The 14806-nt window shown below is 48.4% G+C and overlaps 1 protein-coding gene across 1 annotated transcript in view; it reads right to left on the bottom strand.

Annotated features, from left to right (window-relative positions):
- The window catches only part of cyfip1 (cytoplasmic FMR1 interacting protein 1), a 70359-nt gene that overhangs the window by 36306 nt on the left and 19247 nt on the right, over positions 1–14806 (bottom strand). The window contains exons 15-22 of the mRNA XM_072437910.1: positions 10242–10395; positions 9779–9935; positions 9350–9446; positions 9114–9190; positions 8046–8154; positions 7854–7973; positions 6383–6582; positions 178–265 (exon numbers count right to left, since the gene is read on the bottom strand). Of these exons, the coding sequence (XP_072294011.1) occupies positions 178–265; positions 6383–6582; positions 7854–7973; positions 8046–8154; positions 9114–9190; positions 9350–9446; positions 9779–9935; positions 10242–10395 (1002 nt within the window). The remainder of the gene's footprint in view (positions 1–177; positions 266–6382; positions 6583–7853; positions 7974–8045; positions 8155–9113; positions 9191–9349; positions 9447–9778; positions 9936–10241; positions 10396–14806) is intronic.

The following is a 14806-nucleotide window of genomic DNA, read 5'->3' as shown; positions in this document are numbered from 1 at the left end:
TTGATAAGGAATTACAATTCAAGATAATGTTTGAATATGCAAGAACATTATACAGTATGTGTTTGTATCATAGATTATGTAGATGAATGTGCACATGCTTCATATGAGATAGAGGTAAATAGTAGAGATGAAATTGCCTGACTTGTCAAAAGCATTAGTAAAATAACATATACTGACCTTTGACCCGTACAAGTACTGTGGCTGAGCGGTGGGAGGTTTGTCCCTTTGAAACTCCTGAGAGAACGGCAGGATGGTGCGCACGAACCTAAGACAAGCAGACGAGGCACAATCATCTTCTACTTATCGAATACAATCATTCTAGTATCATGTCTGTGAGGCAGATGGTGATGTGGACTGTTAATCTCTATTCTCTTCTCTTTTTAATCCACGGATAAACTTCCCGTTTAAGCTCAGCTGCTGACCCTCTGTCCACAAGCTCAGCTGCTGACCCTCTGTCCACAAACTCAGCTGCTGACCCTCTGTCCACAAACTCACTCAGCTGCTGACCCTCTGTCCACAAACTCAGCTGCTGACCCTCTGTCCAAAAACTCACTCAGCTGCTGACCCTCTTTCCTCAAGCTCAGCTGCTGACCCTCTGTCCACAAACTCACTCAGCTGCAGACCCTCTGTCCACAAACTCACTCAGCTGCAGACCCTCTGTCCACAAACTCAGCTGCTGACCCTCTGTCCACAAACTCAGCTGCTGACCCTCTGTCCACAAACTCAGCTGCTGATCCTCTGTCCACAAGCTCAGCTGCTGACCCTCTGTCCACAAACTCACTCAGCTGCTGACCCTCTGTCCACAAACTCACTCAGCTGCTGACCCTCTGTCCACAAACTCACTCAGCTGCTGACCCTCTGTCCACATACTCACTCAGCTGCTGACCCTCTGTCCACAAACTCACTCAGCTGCTGACCCTCTGTCCACAAGCTCAGCTGCTGACCCTCTGTCCACAAACTCAGCTGCTGACCCTCTGTCCACAAACTCAGCTGCTGACCCTCTATCCACAAACTCAGCTGCTGACCCTCTGTCCACAAACTCAGCTGCTGACCCTCTGTCCACAAACTCAGCTGCTGACCCTCTGTCCACAAACTCAGCTGCTGACCCTCTGTCCACAAACTCACTCAGCTGCTGACCCTCTTTCCTCAAGCTCAGCTGCTGACCCTCTTTCCTCAAGCTCAGCTGCTGACCCTCTGTCCACAAACTCAGCTGCTGACCCTCTGTCCACAAACTCAGCTGCTGACCCTCTGTCCACAAACTCAGCTGCTGACCCTCTGTCCACAAACTCAGCTGCTGACCCTCTGTCCACAAACTCACTGAGCTGCTGACCCTCTGTCCACAAACTCACTGAGCTGCTGACCCTCTGTCCACAAACTCAGCTGCTGACCCTCTGTCCACAAACTCAGCTGCTGACCCTCTGTCCACAAGCTCAGCTGCTGACCCTCTGTCCACAAGCTCAGCTGCTGACCCTCTGTCCACAAGCTCAGCTGCTGACCCTCTGTCCACAAACTCACTCAGCTGCTGACCCTCTGTCCACAAGCTCAGCTGCTGACCCTCTGTCCACAAGCTCAGCTGCTGACCCTCTGTCCACAAACTCAGCTGCTGACCCTCTATCCACAAACTCACTCAGCTGCTGACCCTCTGTCCACAAACTCAGCTGCTGACCCTCTGTCCACAAACTCAGCTGCTGACCCTCTGTCCACAAACTCACTCAGCTGCTGACCCTCTGTCCACAGACTCACTCAGCTGCTGACCCTCTGTCCACAAACTCACTCAGCTGCTGACCCTCTGTCCACAAGCTCAGCTGCTGACCCTCTGTCCACAAGCTCAGCTGCTGACCCTCTGTCCACAAGCTCAGCTGCTGACCCTCTGTCCACAAGCTCAGCTGCTGACCCTCTGTCCACAAACTCACTCAGCTGCTGACCCTCTGTCCACAAACTCACTCAGCTGCTGACCCTCTGTCCACAAACTCACTCAGCTGCTGACCCTCTGTCCACAAGCTCAGCTGCTGACCCTCTGTCCACAAGCTCAGCTGCTGACCCTCTGTCCACAAACTCAGCTGCTGACCCTCTGTCCACAAACTCAGCTGCTGACCCTCTGTCCACAAGCTCAGCTGCTGACCCTCTGTCCACAAACTCAGCTGCTGACCCTCTGTCCACAAACTCAGCTGCTGACCCTCTGTCCACAAACTCAGCTGCTGACCCTCTGACCACAAGCTCAGCTGCTGACCCTCTGTCCACAAGCTCAGCTGCTGACCCTCTGTCCACAAACTCAGCTGCTGACCCTCTGTCCACAAACTCAGCTGCTGACCCTCTGTCCACAAACTCAGCTGCTGACCCTCTGTCCACAAACTCAGCTGCTGACCCTCTGTCCACAAACTCAGCTGCTGACCCTCTGTCCACAAACTCAGCTGCTGACCCTCTGTCCACAAACTCAGCTGCTGACCCTCTGTCCACAAACTCACTCAGCTGCTGACCCTCTGTCCACAAACTCACTCAGCTGCTGACCCTCTGTCCACAAACTCAGCTGCTGACCCTCTGTCCACAAACTCACTCAGCTGCTGACCCTCTGTCCACAAACTCACTCAGCTGCTGACCCTCTGTCCACAAACTCACTCAGCTGCTGACCCTCTGTCCACAAACTCACTCAGCTGCTGACCCTCTTTCCTCAAGCTCAGCTGCTGACCCTCTGTCCACAAGCTCAGCTGCTGACCCTCTGTCCACAAACTCAGCTGCTGACCCTCTGTCCACAAACTCAGCTGCTGACCCTCTGTCCACAAACTCAGCTGCTGACCCTCTGTCCACAAACTCACTCAGCTGCTGACCCTCTGTCCACAAACTCACTGAGCTGCTGACCCTCTGTCCACAAACTCAGCTGCTGACCCTCTGTCCACAAACTCAGCTGCTGACCCTCTGTGCACAAGCTCAGCTGCTGACCCTCTGTCCACAAGCTCAGCTGCTGACCCTCTGTCCACAAACTCAGCTGCTGACCCTCTGTCCACAAACTCAGCTGCTGACCCTCTGTCCACAAGCTCAGCTGCTGACCCTCTGTCCACAAACTCACTCAGCTGCTGACCCTCTGTCCACAAACTCACTCAGCTGCTGACCCTCTGTCCACAAACTCACTCAGCTGCTGACCCTCTGTCCACAAGCTCAGCTGCTGACCCTCTGTCCACAAGCTCAGCTGCTGACCCTCTGTCCACAAGCTCAGCTGCTGACCCTCTGTCCACAAACTCAGCTGCTGACCCTCTGTCCACAAACTCAGCTGCTGACCCTCTGTCCACAAACTCACTCAGCTGCTGACCCTCTGTCCACAAACTCAGCTGCTGACCCTCTGTCCACAAGCTCAGCTGCTGACCCTCTGTCCACAAACTCAGCTGCTGACCCTCTGTCCACAAACTCAGCTGCTGACCCTCTGTCCACAAACTCAGCTGCTGACCCTCTGTCCACAAACTCAGCTGCTGACCCTCTGTCCACAAGCTCAGCTGCTGACCCTCTGTCCACAAGCTCAACTGCGGACCCTCTGTCCACAAACTCACTCAGCTGCTGACCCTCTGTCCACAAACTCACTCAGCTGCTGACCCTCTGTCCACAAGCTCAGCTGCTGACCCTCTGTCCACAAGCTCAGCTGCTGACCCTCTGTCCACAAACTTACTCAGCTGCTGACCCTCTGTCCACAAACTCACTCAGCTGCTGACCCTCTGTCCACAAACTCACTAAGCTGCTGACCCTCTGTCCACAAGCTTAGCTGCTGACCCTCTGTCCACAAGCTCAGCTGCTGACCCTCTGTCCACAAGCTCAGCTGCTGACCCTCTGTCCACAAACTCAGCTGCTGACCCTCTGTCCACAAACTCAGCTGCTGACCCTCTGTCCACAAACTCAGCTGCTGACCCTCTGTCCACAAGCTCAGCTGCTGACCCTCTGTCCACAAGCTCACTCAGCTGCTGACCCTCTGTCCACAAACTCACTCAGCTGCTGACCCTCTGTCCACAAACTCACTCAGCTGCTGACCCTCTGTCCACAAGCTCAGCTGCTGACCCTCTGTCCACAAGCTCAGCTGCTGACCCTCTGTCCACAAACTTACTCAGCTGCTGATCCTCTGTCCACAAACTCACTCAGCTGCTGACCCTCTGTCCACAAACTCACTAAGCTGCTGACCCTCTGTCCACAAGCTTAGCTGCTGACCCTCTGTCCACAAGCTCAGCTGCTGACCCTCTGTCCACAAGCTCAGCTGCTGACCCTCTGTCCACAAGCTCAGCTGCTGACCCTCTGTCCACAAACTCAGCTGCTGACCCTCTGTCCACAAGCTCAGCTGCTGACCCTCTGTCCACAAGCTCAGCTGCGGACCCTCTGTCCACAAACTCACTCAGCTGCTGACCCTCTGTCCACAAACTCAGCTGCTGACCCTCTGTCCACAAACTCACTGAGCTGCTGACCCTCTGTCCACAAACTCACTCAGCTGCTGACCCTCTGTCCACAAACTCACTCAGCTGCTGACCCTCTGTCCACAAGCTCAGCTGCTGACCCTCTGTCCACAAACTCAGCTGCTGACCCTCTGTCCACAAACTCACTCAGCTGCTGACCCTCTGTCCACAAACTCACTCAGCTGCTGACCCTCTGTCCACAAACTCAGCTGCTGACCCTCTGTCCACAAACTCACTGAGCTGCTGACCCTCTGTCCACAAACTCACTAAGCTGCTGACCCTCTGTCCACAAGCTCAGCTGCTGACCCTCTGTCCACAAGCTCAGCTGCGGACCCTCTGTCCACAAACTCACTCAGCTGCTGACCCTCTGTCCACAAACTCACTCAGCTGCTGACCCTCTGTCCACAAGCTCAGCTGCTGACCCTCTGTCCACAAGCTCAGCTGCTGACCCTCTGTCCACAAACTTACTCAGCTGCTGACCCTCTGTCCACAAACTCACTCAGCTGCTGACCCTCTGTCCACAAACTCACTAAGCTGCTGACCCTCTGTCCACAAGCTCAGCTGCTGACCCTCTGTCCACAAGCTCAGCTGCTGACCCTCTGTCCACAAGCTCAGCTGCTGACCCTCTGTCCACAAACTCAGCTGCTGACCCTCTGTCCACAAACTCAGCTGCTGACCCTCTGTCCACAAGCTCAGCTGCTGACCCTCTGTCCACAAACTCAGCTGCTGACCCTCTGTCCACAAACTCACTCACAAGTATAACACTACTAGAAGTATAACACTACTAGAAGTATAACACTACTAGAAGTATAACACTACTAGAAGTATAACACTACTAGAAGTATAATACTGCTGGTATTTAAAGCTGGTCTTACAGCGACTGATGCTCGGGCAGATTGATCCAAACAGAGGGCAACATGTGGAGTCTTAATGCAGCGTACAGAGGATTACAATGTCCACAGACGTGTCCACGCAGACGTGTCCCACAGACGTGTCCACGCAGACGTGTCCACGCAGACGTGTCCACGCAGACGTGTCCCACAGACGTGTCCACGCAGACGTGTCCACGCAGACGTGTTCACGCAGACGTGTTCACGCAGACGTGTTCACGCAGACGTGTCCACAGACTCACAGACGTGTCCACAGACTCACAGACGTGTCCACAGACTCACAGACGTGTCCACAGACTCAGACGTGTCCACAGACTCACAGACGTGTTCAGACTATCAGACGTGTCCACAGACTCACAGACGTGTCTACAGACTCACAGACGTGTTCACAGACTCACAGACGTGTTCACAGACTCACAGACGTGTCCACAGACTCAGACGTGTCCACAGACTCACAGACGTGTCCACAGACTCAGACGTGTCCACAGACTCAGACGTGTCCACAGACTCACAGACGTGTCCACAGACTCAGACGTGTCCACAGACTCACAGACGTGTCCACAGACGTGTCCACAGACTCGTCCACAGACTCGTCTGTGGACACGTCTGTGAGTCTGTGGACATGTCTGTGGACATGTCCACAGACTCACAGACATGTCCACAGACTCACAGACGTGTCCACAGACATCCAGTGAGATCCATCCAGATTCAATGGCAGTGTGAGTTTGGAACGCCGTCAAAAGTACAAAATGGCAGAGTGTGTGCTCAAGGCTTGTGTAGTAAAGCGTATGGAATAAAAGTCATCTTCGACCGTTAAATGAATGTAGTGGTCAATGTAGTGGTCATCATAGTGGTCATCATAGTGGTCATCATAGTGGTCATCATAGTGGTCATTGGGTGCTGTGGGAACTGACTTTGTCCTGGCTATGCTCTTTATTTTCATTGTGCCAAGCCGCTCTAACTGCAGTGTGAGCAGGCAGACTGACCCTTAAGTGCTCAGGACACTACAGTCAATGACCCCTGAACAGGAAGAATGAAAGACAAATGTAGTGAGAAAGTGAAGCGCACCTGTTGGTCGAGCCGTTGTAGCAGTAGTTGGGCAGGAAGTCATAGTTGAGCTCCCAGAAGACGTGCAAAGTGATCCGGCCGTACGGGGCGGAGACGTTATGGTTGGCCTCTCTGAACATGGCGTCAAAACTGTCCAGGGTCAAAAACTTGCACAGCAGTTTGTGTGTCATCCGGTTTATCTCCAGAAGAGCGTCCAGCTCCTATAAACCAGAGAAACATGACAAAAGTGAGTGTGGTGAAGGGTTAATCCAATTTGAATTCCCATTAGCATTGTCAAAAACATCAATCCTGCTGACCTCTAACCTCTAACCGCTGACCTCTAACCGCTGACCTCTGACTCATGTATTAGTTTTATATTTCAGTGTTCTTTCACAGGTAAAGGTCTTGGACATGTTCAAGTATAATAATAATTTAGCCTTTGACATAGGGAAGATTGAATCAATATCAATGGTATTGACATTTCACTTATTGAGTCGAGTCATAAATGATCCTCTGATTCCTCTGGCCAATAAAATAATATGCATCTTATGCATCGAGTTTGGAGTAAATAATTCTCAATGCCAGTACTTACTACCACACCCGCACGGACACCTCTGTGCAGATACACCCGCCCCGTGCAGATACACCCGCCCCGTGCAGATACACCCGCCCCGTGCAGATACACCCGCCCCGTGCAGATACACCCGCCCCGTGCAGATACACCCGCCCCGTGCAGATACACCCGCCCCGTGCAGATACACCCGCCCCGTGCAGATACACCCGCCCCGTGCAGATACACCCGCCCCGTGCAGATACACCCGCCCCGTGCAGATACACCCGCCCCGTGCAGATACACCCGCCCCGTGCAGATACACCCGCCCCGTGCAGATACACCCGCCCCGTGCAGTTACTGTACCATGATAATAAGAGCTCATGTCGTTACTGTACCATGATAATAAGAGCTCATGTCGTTACTGTACCATGATAATAAGAGCTCATGTCGTTACTGTACCATGATAATAAGAGCTCATGTCGTTACTGTTCCATGATAATAAGAGCTCATGTCGTTACTGTACCATGATAATAAGAGCTCATGTCGTTACTGTTCCATGATAATAAGAGCTCATGTCGTTACTGTTCCATGATAATAAGAGCTCATGTCGTTACTGTACCATGATAATAAGAGCTCATAGTGTTACTGTTCCATGATAATAAGAGCTCATAGTGTTACTGTTCCATGATAATAAGAGCTCATAGTGTTACTGTTCCATGATAATAAGAGCTCATAGTGTTACTGTTCCATGATAATAAGAGCTCATGTCGTTACTGTACCATGATAATAAGAGCTCATGTCGTTACTGTACCATGATAATAAGAGCTCATGTCGTTACTGTTCCATGATAATAAGAGCTCATAGTGTTACTGTACCATGATAATAAGAGCTCATGTCGTTACTGTACCATGATAATAAGAGCTCATGTCGTTACTGTACCATGATGGACGTCAGATCTTCACTCTCAAAGCGGTTTATGGCCAGCTCCATGGACCTGTAGAGCGCAGCTGAAACCCTCTGAGTGATGAGCCGGTTCAGATCAATGGAGCGACCGAGGAGCTAAGGACAAAGATGCAGAAATGGTTTGATAATGAAACTACAAGTGAGATGTATAAATGGAACATGATTTACCTGGACATGTCTCTGTTTGAGCAGAGTCTCGTAGCGGTTGGAAGAAGGCCAGGGAATATTGGCTCCTTGGGACTTGCAGTCTGCTCTGAGGCGCTTGTCCAGCAGGAGACTGAAATGCAGACGTCCAGCTCCGTTATACATTATTATGTGACGAGCCTATTCAGCAAACCTTTTAGTGCGACTGCATTGGAACACGGAGATATTAAATTGTGACCCTAAGGACATAAATGTTTAAATTACGTATAAATTACAAAAACTTCTAGAAAACCTCAGTATACTTTTCATACTTCAGGTTATATAAAAGATCTATCTCTAATCAAAAAATATGTATCTTACAATACAACTAACGTTTTGCATTTATCTCTCAAAAAACAGAAGTCAGAGCATAATGTGTGGACAATAAAGGATTATCTTATCTTATAATGGAGAACATTTTTAAATGTGTCCTAGAAAGTTTCAACTTTGTTAAATATGAAGTTTGTGGCTTTTTTAGTTTTTTTTTTATAGCATTAGATCTCAGCTCTAAGACGTCCTTCTCATTGATTTGAATGTGGCTGTAACTCACTCCATATAATCCAATGTTCAAGTATATTAAGCATTTATTTTATTCATTTTTAGTATTCTTCACTGAATTCACCTGCCCCAGTCCTTTCAGGGTAATCCGAGGACTGATGTTACACAAAAACTAAGTTTTATCTTCATGGGACACATATAAATGAATGTCCCCCATTTTGATCTGGCGTTAATTTTATAAATGTCAAGATTTTTGTGGCCATTTTTTCAGTATATGTGAAATTCAAGTTTTCAAACTGGCATTTAAAGGGTTAAAATTGTATTGTATTTGGATATTTTGGTTCAGCTGAAAAAAGTAAATAAATCTGAGAACTGAGTTCTCAGATTGAGGACTAGGCTTTTTAGTGAAGGAATATCTAACTTAAGGTTTTAACAATAGGTTGACTAAACTAAGCAGTAACAAGATTGTATAATCAGGAACTGGTAAATGTAATATTTTAAATCCACCAGGGAGGAGACCCATGTTTCTTCATTTACTTAAACTAAAATACATACCTTCCGGCTAAAATCTTGTAATAGGCAAATATCTGGTCGGCGAGCTTGTAGACAAACTGATCGAAGCACAGGTTTACCTGAACACAGAGGGGAAGGAAACGTTCTAAAAGACTTACTGTCCTATACGAGATGGACAGACTTCTACTTTAAATAAACTTAAAGAGTGGTTACAGAAATAATATGCATAGGAAAAAATCTATTACAATAAGCAATCCTTTTTGAATGTGTGTTTTTACCTCTGCCTCGATCTCATCGTACAGGAACTGCTTCTTGAATTTGGTCAGTGCGTAGTGTGCACTGTCATTGTACAAGTCCAGAGGGTACAGCACATATCTGAAAGTCAATACATTTCAATACTAATGTGTAAAAAGGCTAAGAGGAAAAGAGTTCAAGAAAAGACATAATACAAGTCGATAGTTAGTACATCGTCTTGTGTCGCCTTTCAGGTATCTTTAAACAGCTGTGGAGCAATTACTTAATGGCTTAAGTAAAACACGTCTTGTATCGTCTCGTCTTGTATCGTCTTGAAACCCTCAAAAGAAATAAGGGGCATTACCCGGATCCCCTCAAATTACAACTAATTGCAACCGTGAGCAAAAGCCAGGTGAAACCCTCATGAAGTCATCAGGTCTTCTGTGATTATACTGATGTTAGGTTTAACTCACTCCATCATGGAGGACTCCTTGGTCTCCAGGATGTGGTCCGTGAGGATCCAGGGCATGGACATCTCAATGGGGAACTGGATCCTGCGCCCCATGGTGAGCTCCAGGAAGAACTCCCTGAACCACAGCTGGGACAGGTCACAACACTGCTGCAAGGTCTCTACACACAACAGAGCCATTTATGCTAATATTATTACTTATTAACATCTAAATAAATAAATGATAAAACCATAGTCATGTGGCAGATAATCTACATTTTGTTAATATTGTGAACGATGTTTTGAAGGAAAAATAATATCAAGTATAACAAGCAAGACATTTATTAAGTTAAAGTAACATCTTATTTTATTTACTTATATAATAATATACCAGTAAATATATATATATATATATATATATACACACACACACACATATATAGTAAATAAGTGAAGAGTCTAACCACATTTCTATCATCTTTTCTTACCACTAAAGTTGATTAAATGGGTGTAAAAGAAGGACTCGCGGTGAAACTTCTCGATGTCCAAAATGGTGGGTCCTTCTAAACCGCTGCGGAGCGTTTTCTTTGAGCCACTTTTGTCTGCGATTAAAGACTCCAGCATCGTCCGCACCATGTAGAGCTGCAGAAACAACACATACCATGAGCTCCTGATGCCAAAATATATCATATTAATGTTGAAAAAGATGGCATATCACCCATCCTTAAAACAAAAGAAGAAAGGATACTTTGCATTTTATAATAATGACCATCTGGCTTCTATGATGGCTAAAACATATGTGCACTGAGCTATAGGACCTTTAAAGGTTAATTCCATTGTCTTTGCATTGACAGTCCTTCTAAACAACCTCGACATCGCTTTGTATTTTTTATACTTTATTTATTTGATTAACACATGCAATTGAGAATGGCTTTTGTTCGACCGTTGAGGTTTATGGTCATATAAAGAGAACGGAACGGTAAAGAAACATATGAACTGTAAGTAAATAGCACCCAAAGGTCACACTGCCAGGACCTCACTGTAGATGAGAAAATCACTCAAAAAATAAAAAAAATCTCAAATTATGTATTGAATAACTATATTAATCATTTTTTGTCCTAGACATTGTCTCCAATTGCAGCAAACTCTTATTATTTGTTTACAATTATTTCGCAGTAGTCGCTGTAGTACGACTATGTGTGTATTTGCTCCAGTTTAGATCCGATCAAGCACCAAGTCAAAGTGCTAAACACCCAAATGCACAATATAAGACATAAGATATGAGGATCACAAGGTGCACAAGGAGCACAGGGAGCACAGGGAGCACAGGGAGCACAAGGAGCACAAGGTGCACAAGGTGCACAAGGAGCACAGGGAGCACAGGGAGCACAAGGAGCACAAGGTGCACAAGGTGCACAAGGAGCACAGGGAGCACAGGGAGCACAGGGAGCACAAGGAGCACAAGGTGCACAAGGTGCACAAGGAGCACAGGGAGCACAGGGAGCACAAGGAGCACAAGGTGCAAAAGGTGCACAAGGAGCACAGGGAGCACAAGGTGCACAAGGAGCACAGGGAGCACAAGGTGCACAAGGAGCACAGGGAGCACATGGTGCACAGGGAGCACAAGGTGCACAGGGAGCACAGGGAGCAGAAGGAGCACAAGGTGCACAGGGAGCACAAGGAGCAGAAGGAGCACAGGGAGCACACGGAGCACAGGGAGCACACGGAGCACAGGGAGCACACGGAGCACAGGGAGCACAAGGTGCACAGGGAGCACAGGGAGCAGAAGGAGCACAAGGTGCACAGGGAGCACAGGGAGCACAGGGAGCACAAGGTGCACAGGGAGCACAGGGAGCAGAAGGAGCACAAGGTGCACAGGGAGCACAAGGAGCACACGGAGCACAAGGAGCACACGGGTGAGCACAAGGAGCACAAGGAGCACAGGGAGCACAGGGAGCACAGGGAGCAGAAGGAGCACAGGGTGCACAGGGAGCACAGGGAGCACAAGGTGCACAAGGAGCATAGGGAGCACAGGGGTGAGCACAGGGAGCACAGGGAGCACAGGGAGCACAGGGAGCACAGGGAGCACAGGGAGCACACGGGTGAGCACAGGGAGCACAGGGAGCACAAGGAGCACAGGGAGCACAGGGAGCACAGGGAGCACAAGGAGCACAAGGAGCACAGGGAGCAGAAGGAGCACAGGGAGCACAGGGAGCACAGGGAGCACAAGGAGCACAAGGAGCACAGGGAGCACAGGGAGCAGAAGGAGCACAGGGAGCACAGGGAGCACAGGGAGCACAAGGAGCACAAGGAGCAGAAGGAGCACAGGGAGCACACGGGTGAGCACAAGGAGCACAAGGAGCACAGGGAGCACAGGGAGCACAGGGAGCACAGGGAGCACAGGGAGCACAGGGAGCAGAAGGAGCACAGGGTGCACAGGGAGCACAGGGAGCACAAGGTGCACAGGGAGCACAGGGGTGAGCACAGGGAGCACAGGGAGCACACGGGTGAGCACAGGGAGCACAGGGAGCACAAGGAGCACAGGGAGCACAAGGAGCAGAAGGAGCACAGGGAGCTCGCTCCAGAGTTTTGGCCCAGCAACAGAAACAGATCGATCCCCTTTATCTTCTAAGGATTGGTCAGCCTGAGCGGACGTTCAGAAGTGCAGAGCTGCAGAAGATCGGACAGATATTGAGAGGGAAGGCCATGGAGACATTTTTTTTTTTTAATTGATAATTTTTTTTAATGATTGGATAATAAACCAGACGCCAGTGTCTTTGTGGCTGCTCCAAACCTGGATATATGTTTTATCCTTTCTCTTCTCTTTATTCAAGGCGTTTATAGACATCATATATTCAGGGTTAAGTTACTTGTAGTGCTAACATATTATGTTATCATATATTTCACATTTTCTCCACATTGTTTTATGCATTATGAACATATGATGACATCATTTGTGCATGATGCTGAGGCTTGAACATGAATGAACTGAATACAGATCAGTGAGATATTAATATTAGCTTGTATTCCTTTTTTGTCTTTTCAGATGATGGATTGACAGCTGCAGTGGAGCTACATCTGACTGTACACGCTTCATACTGTACACGCTTCATACTGTACACGCTTCATACTGTACACGCTGCATACTGTACACGCTGCATACTGTACACGCTGCATACTGTACACGCTGCATACTGTACACGCTGCATACTGTACACGCTGCATACTGTACACGCTGCATACTGTACACGCTGCATACTGTACACGCTGCATACTGTACACGCTGCATACTGTACACGCTGCATACTGTACACGCTGCATACTGTACACGCTGCATACTGTACACGCTGCATACTGTACACGCTGCATACTGTACACGCTGCATACTGTACACGCTGCATACTGTACACGCTGCATACTGTACACGCTGCATACTGTACACGCTGCATACTGTACACGCTGCATACTGTACACGCTGCATACTGTACACGCTTCATACTGTACACGCTTCATACTGTACACGCTTCATACTGTACACGCTTCATACTGTACACGCTTCATACTGTACACGCTTCATACTGTACACGCTTCATACTGTACACGCTTCATACTGTACACGCTTCATACTGTACACGCCTCATACTGTACACGCCTCATACTGTACACGCCTCATACTGTACACGCCTCATACTGTACACGCTGTATACTGTACACGCTGTATACTGTACACGCTGTATACTGTACACGCTGTATACTGTACACGCTTCATACTGTACACGCTGTATACTGTACACGCTGTATACTGTACACGCCTCATACTGTACACGCCTCATACTGTACACGCCTCATACTGTACACGCCTCATACTGTACACGCCTCATACTGTACACGCCTCATACTGTACACGCCTCATACTGTACACGCCTCATACTGTACACGCTGTATACTGTACACGCTGTATACTGTACACGCTGTATACTGTACACGCTTCATACTGTACACGCTTCATACTGTACACGCTTCATACTGTACACGCTTCATACTGTACACGCTTCATACTGTACACGCTGTATACTGTACACGCCTCATACTGTACACGCCTCATACTGTACACGCCGTATACTGTACACGCCGTATAATGTACACGCCGTATACTGTACACGCCGTATACTGTACACGCCGTATACTGTACACGCTTCATACTGTACACGCTTCATACTGTACACGCTTCATACTGTACACGCTTCATACTGTACACGCTTCATACTGTACACGCTTCATACTGTACACGCTTCATACTGTACACGCTTCATACTGTACACGCTTTATACTGTACACGCTTTATACTGTACACGCTTTATACTGTACACGCTTCATACTGTACACGCTTCATACTGTACACGCTTCATACTGTACACGCTTCATACTGTACACGCTGCATACTGTACACGCTTCATACTGTACACGCCTCATACTGTACACGCCTCATACTGTACACGCCTCATACTGTACACGCCTCATACTGTACACGCCTCATACTGTACACGCCTTATACTGTACACGCTGTATACTGTACACGCTGTATACTGTACACGCTTCATACTGTACACGCTGTATACTGTACACGCTGTATACTGTACACGCCTCATACTGTACACGCCTCATACTGTACACGCCGTATACTGTACACGCCGTATACTGTACAAGCTGTATACTGTACACGCTGTATACTGTACACGCTTCATACTGTACACGCTTCATACTGTACACGCTTCATACTGTACACGCCTCATACTGTACACGCCTTATACTGTACACGCTTTATACTGTACACGCTTTATACTGTACACGCTGTATACTGTACACGCTTCATACTGTACACGCTTCGTACTGTACACGCTTCGTACTGTACACGCTTCGTACTGTACACGCTTTATACTGTACACGCTTTATACTGTACACGCTGTATACTGTACACGCTTCATACTGTACACGCTTCATACTGTACCCGCTTCATACTGTACACGCCGTATACTGTACACGCCGTATACTG

This window comes from Eucyclogobius newberryi, unplaced genomic scaffold (genome assembly GCF_026437365.1).
Source record: "Eucyclogobius newberryi isolate DKJ021-1_F unplaced genomic scaffold, fEucNew1.0.hap1 SCAF_9, whole genome shotgun sequence".
Taxonomy (NCBI): Eukaryota; Metazoa; Chordata; class Actinopteri; order Gobiiformes; family Gobiidae; genus Eucyclogobius; species Eucyclogobius newberryi.
Note: the sequence above shows the minus strand (reverse complement) of the source record. Positions and strands in the feature narration are given on the sequence as shown.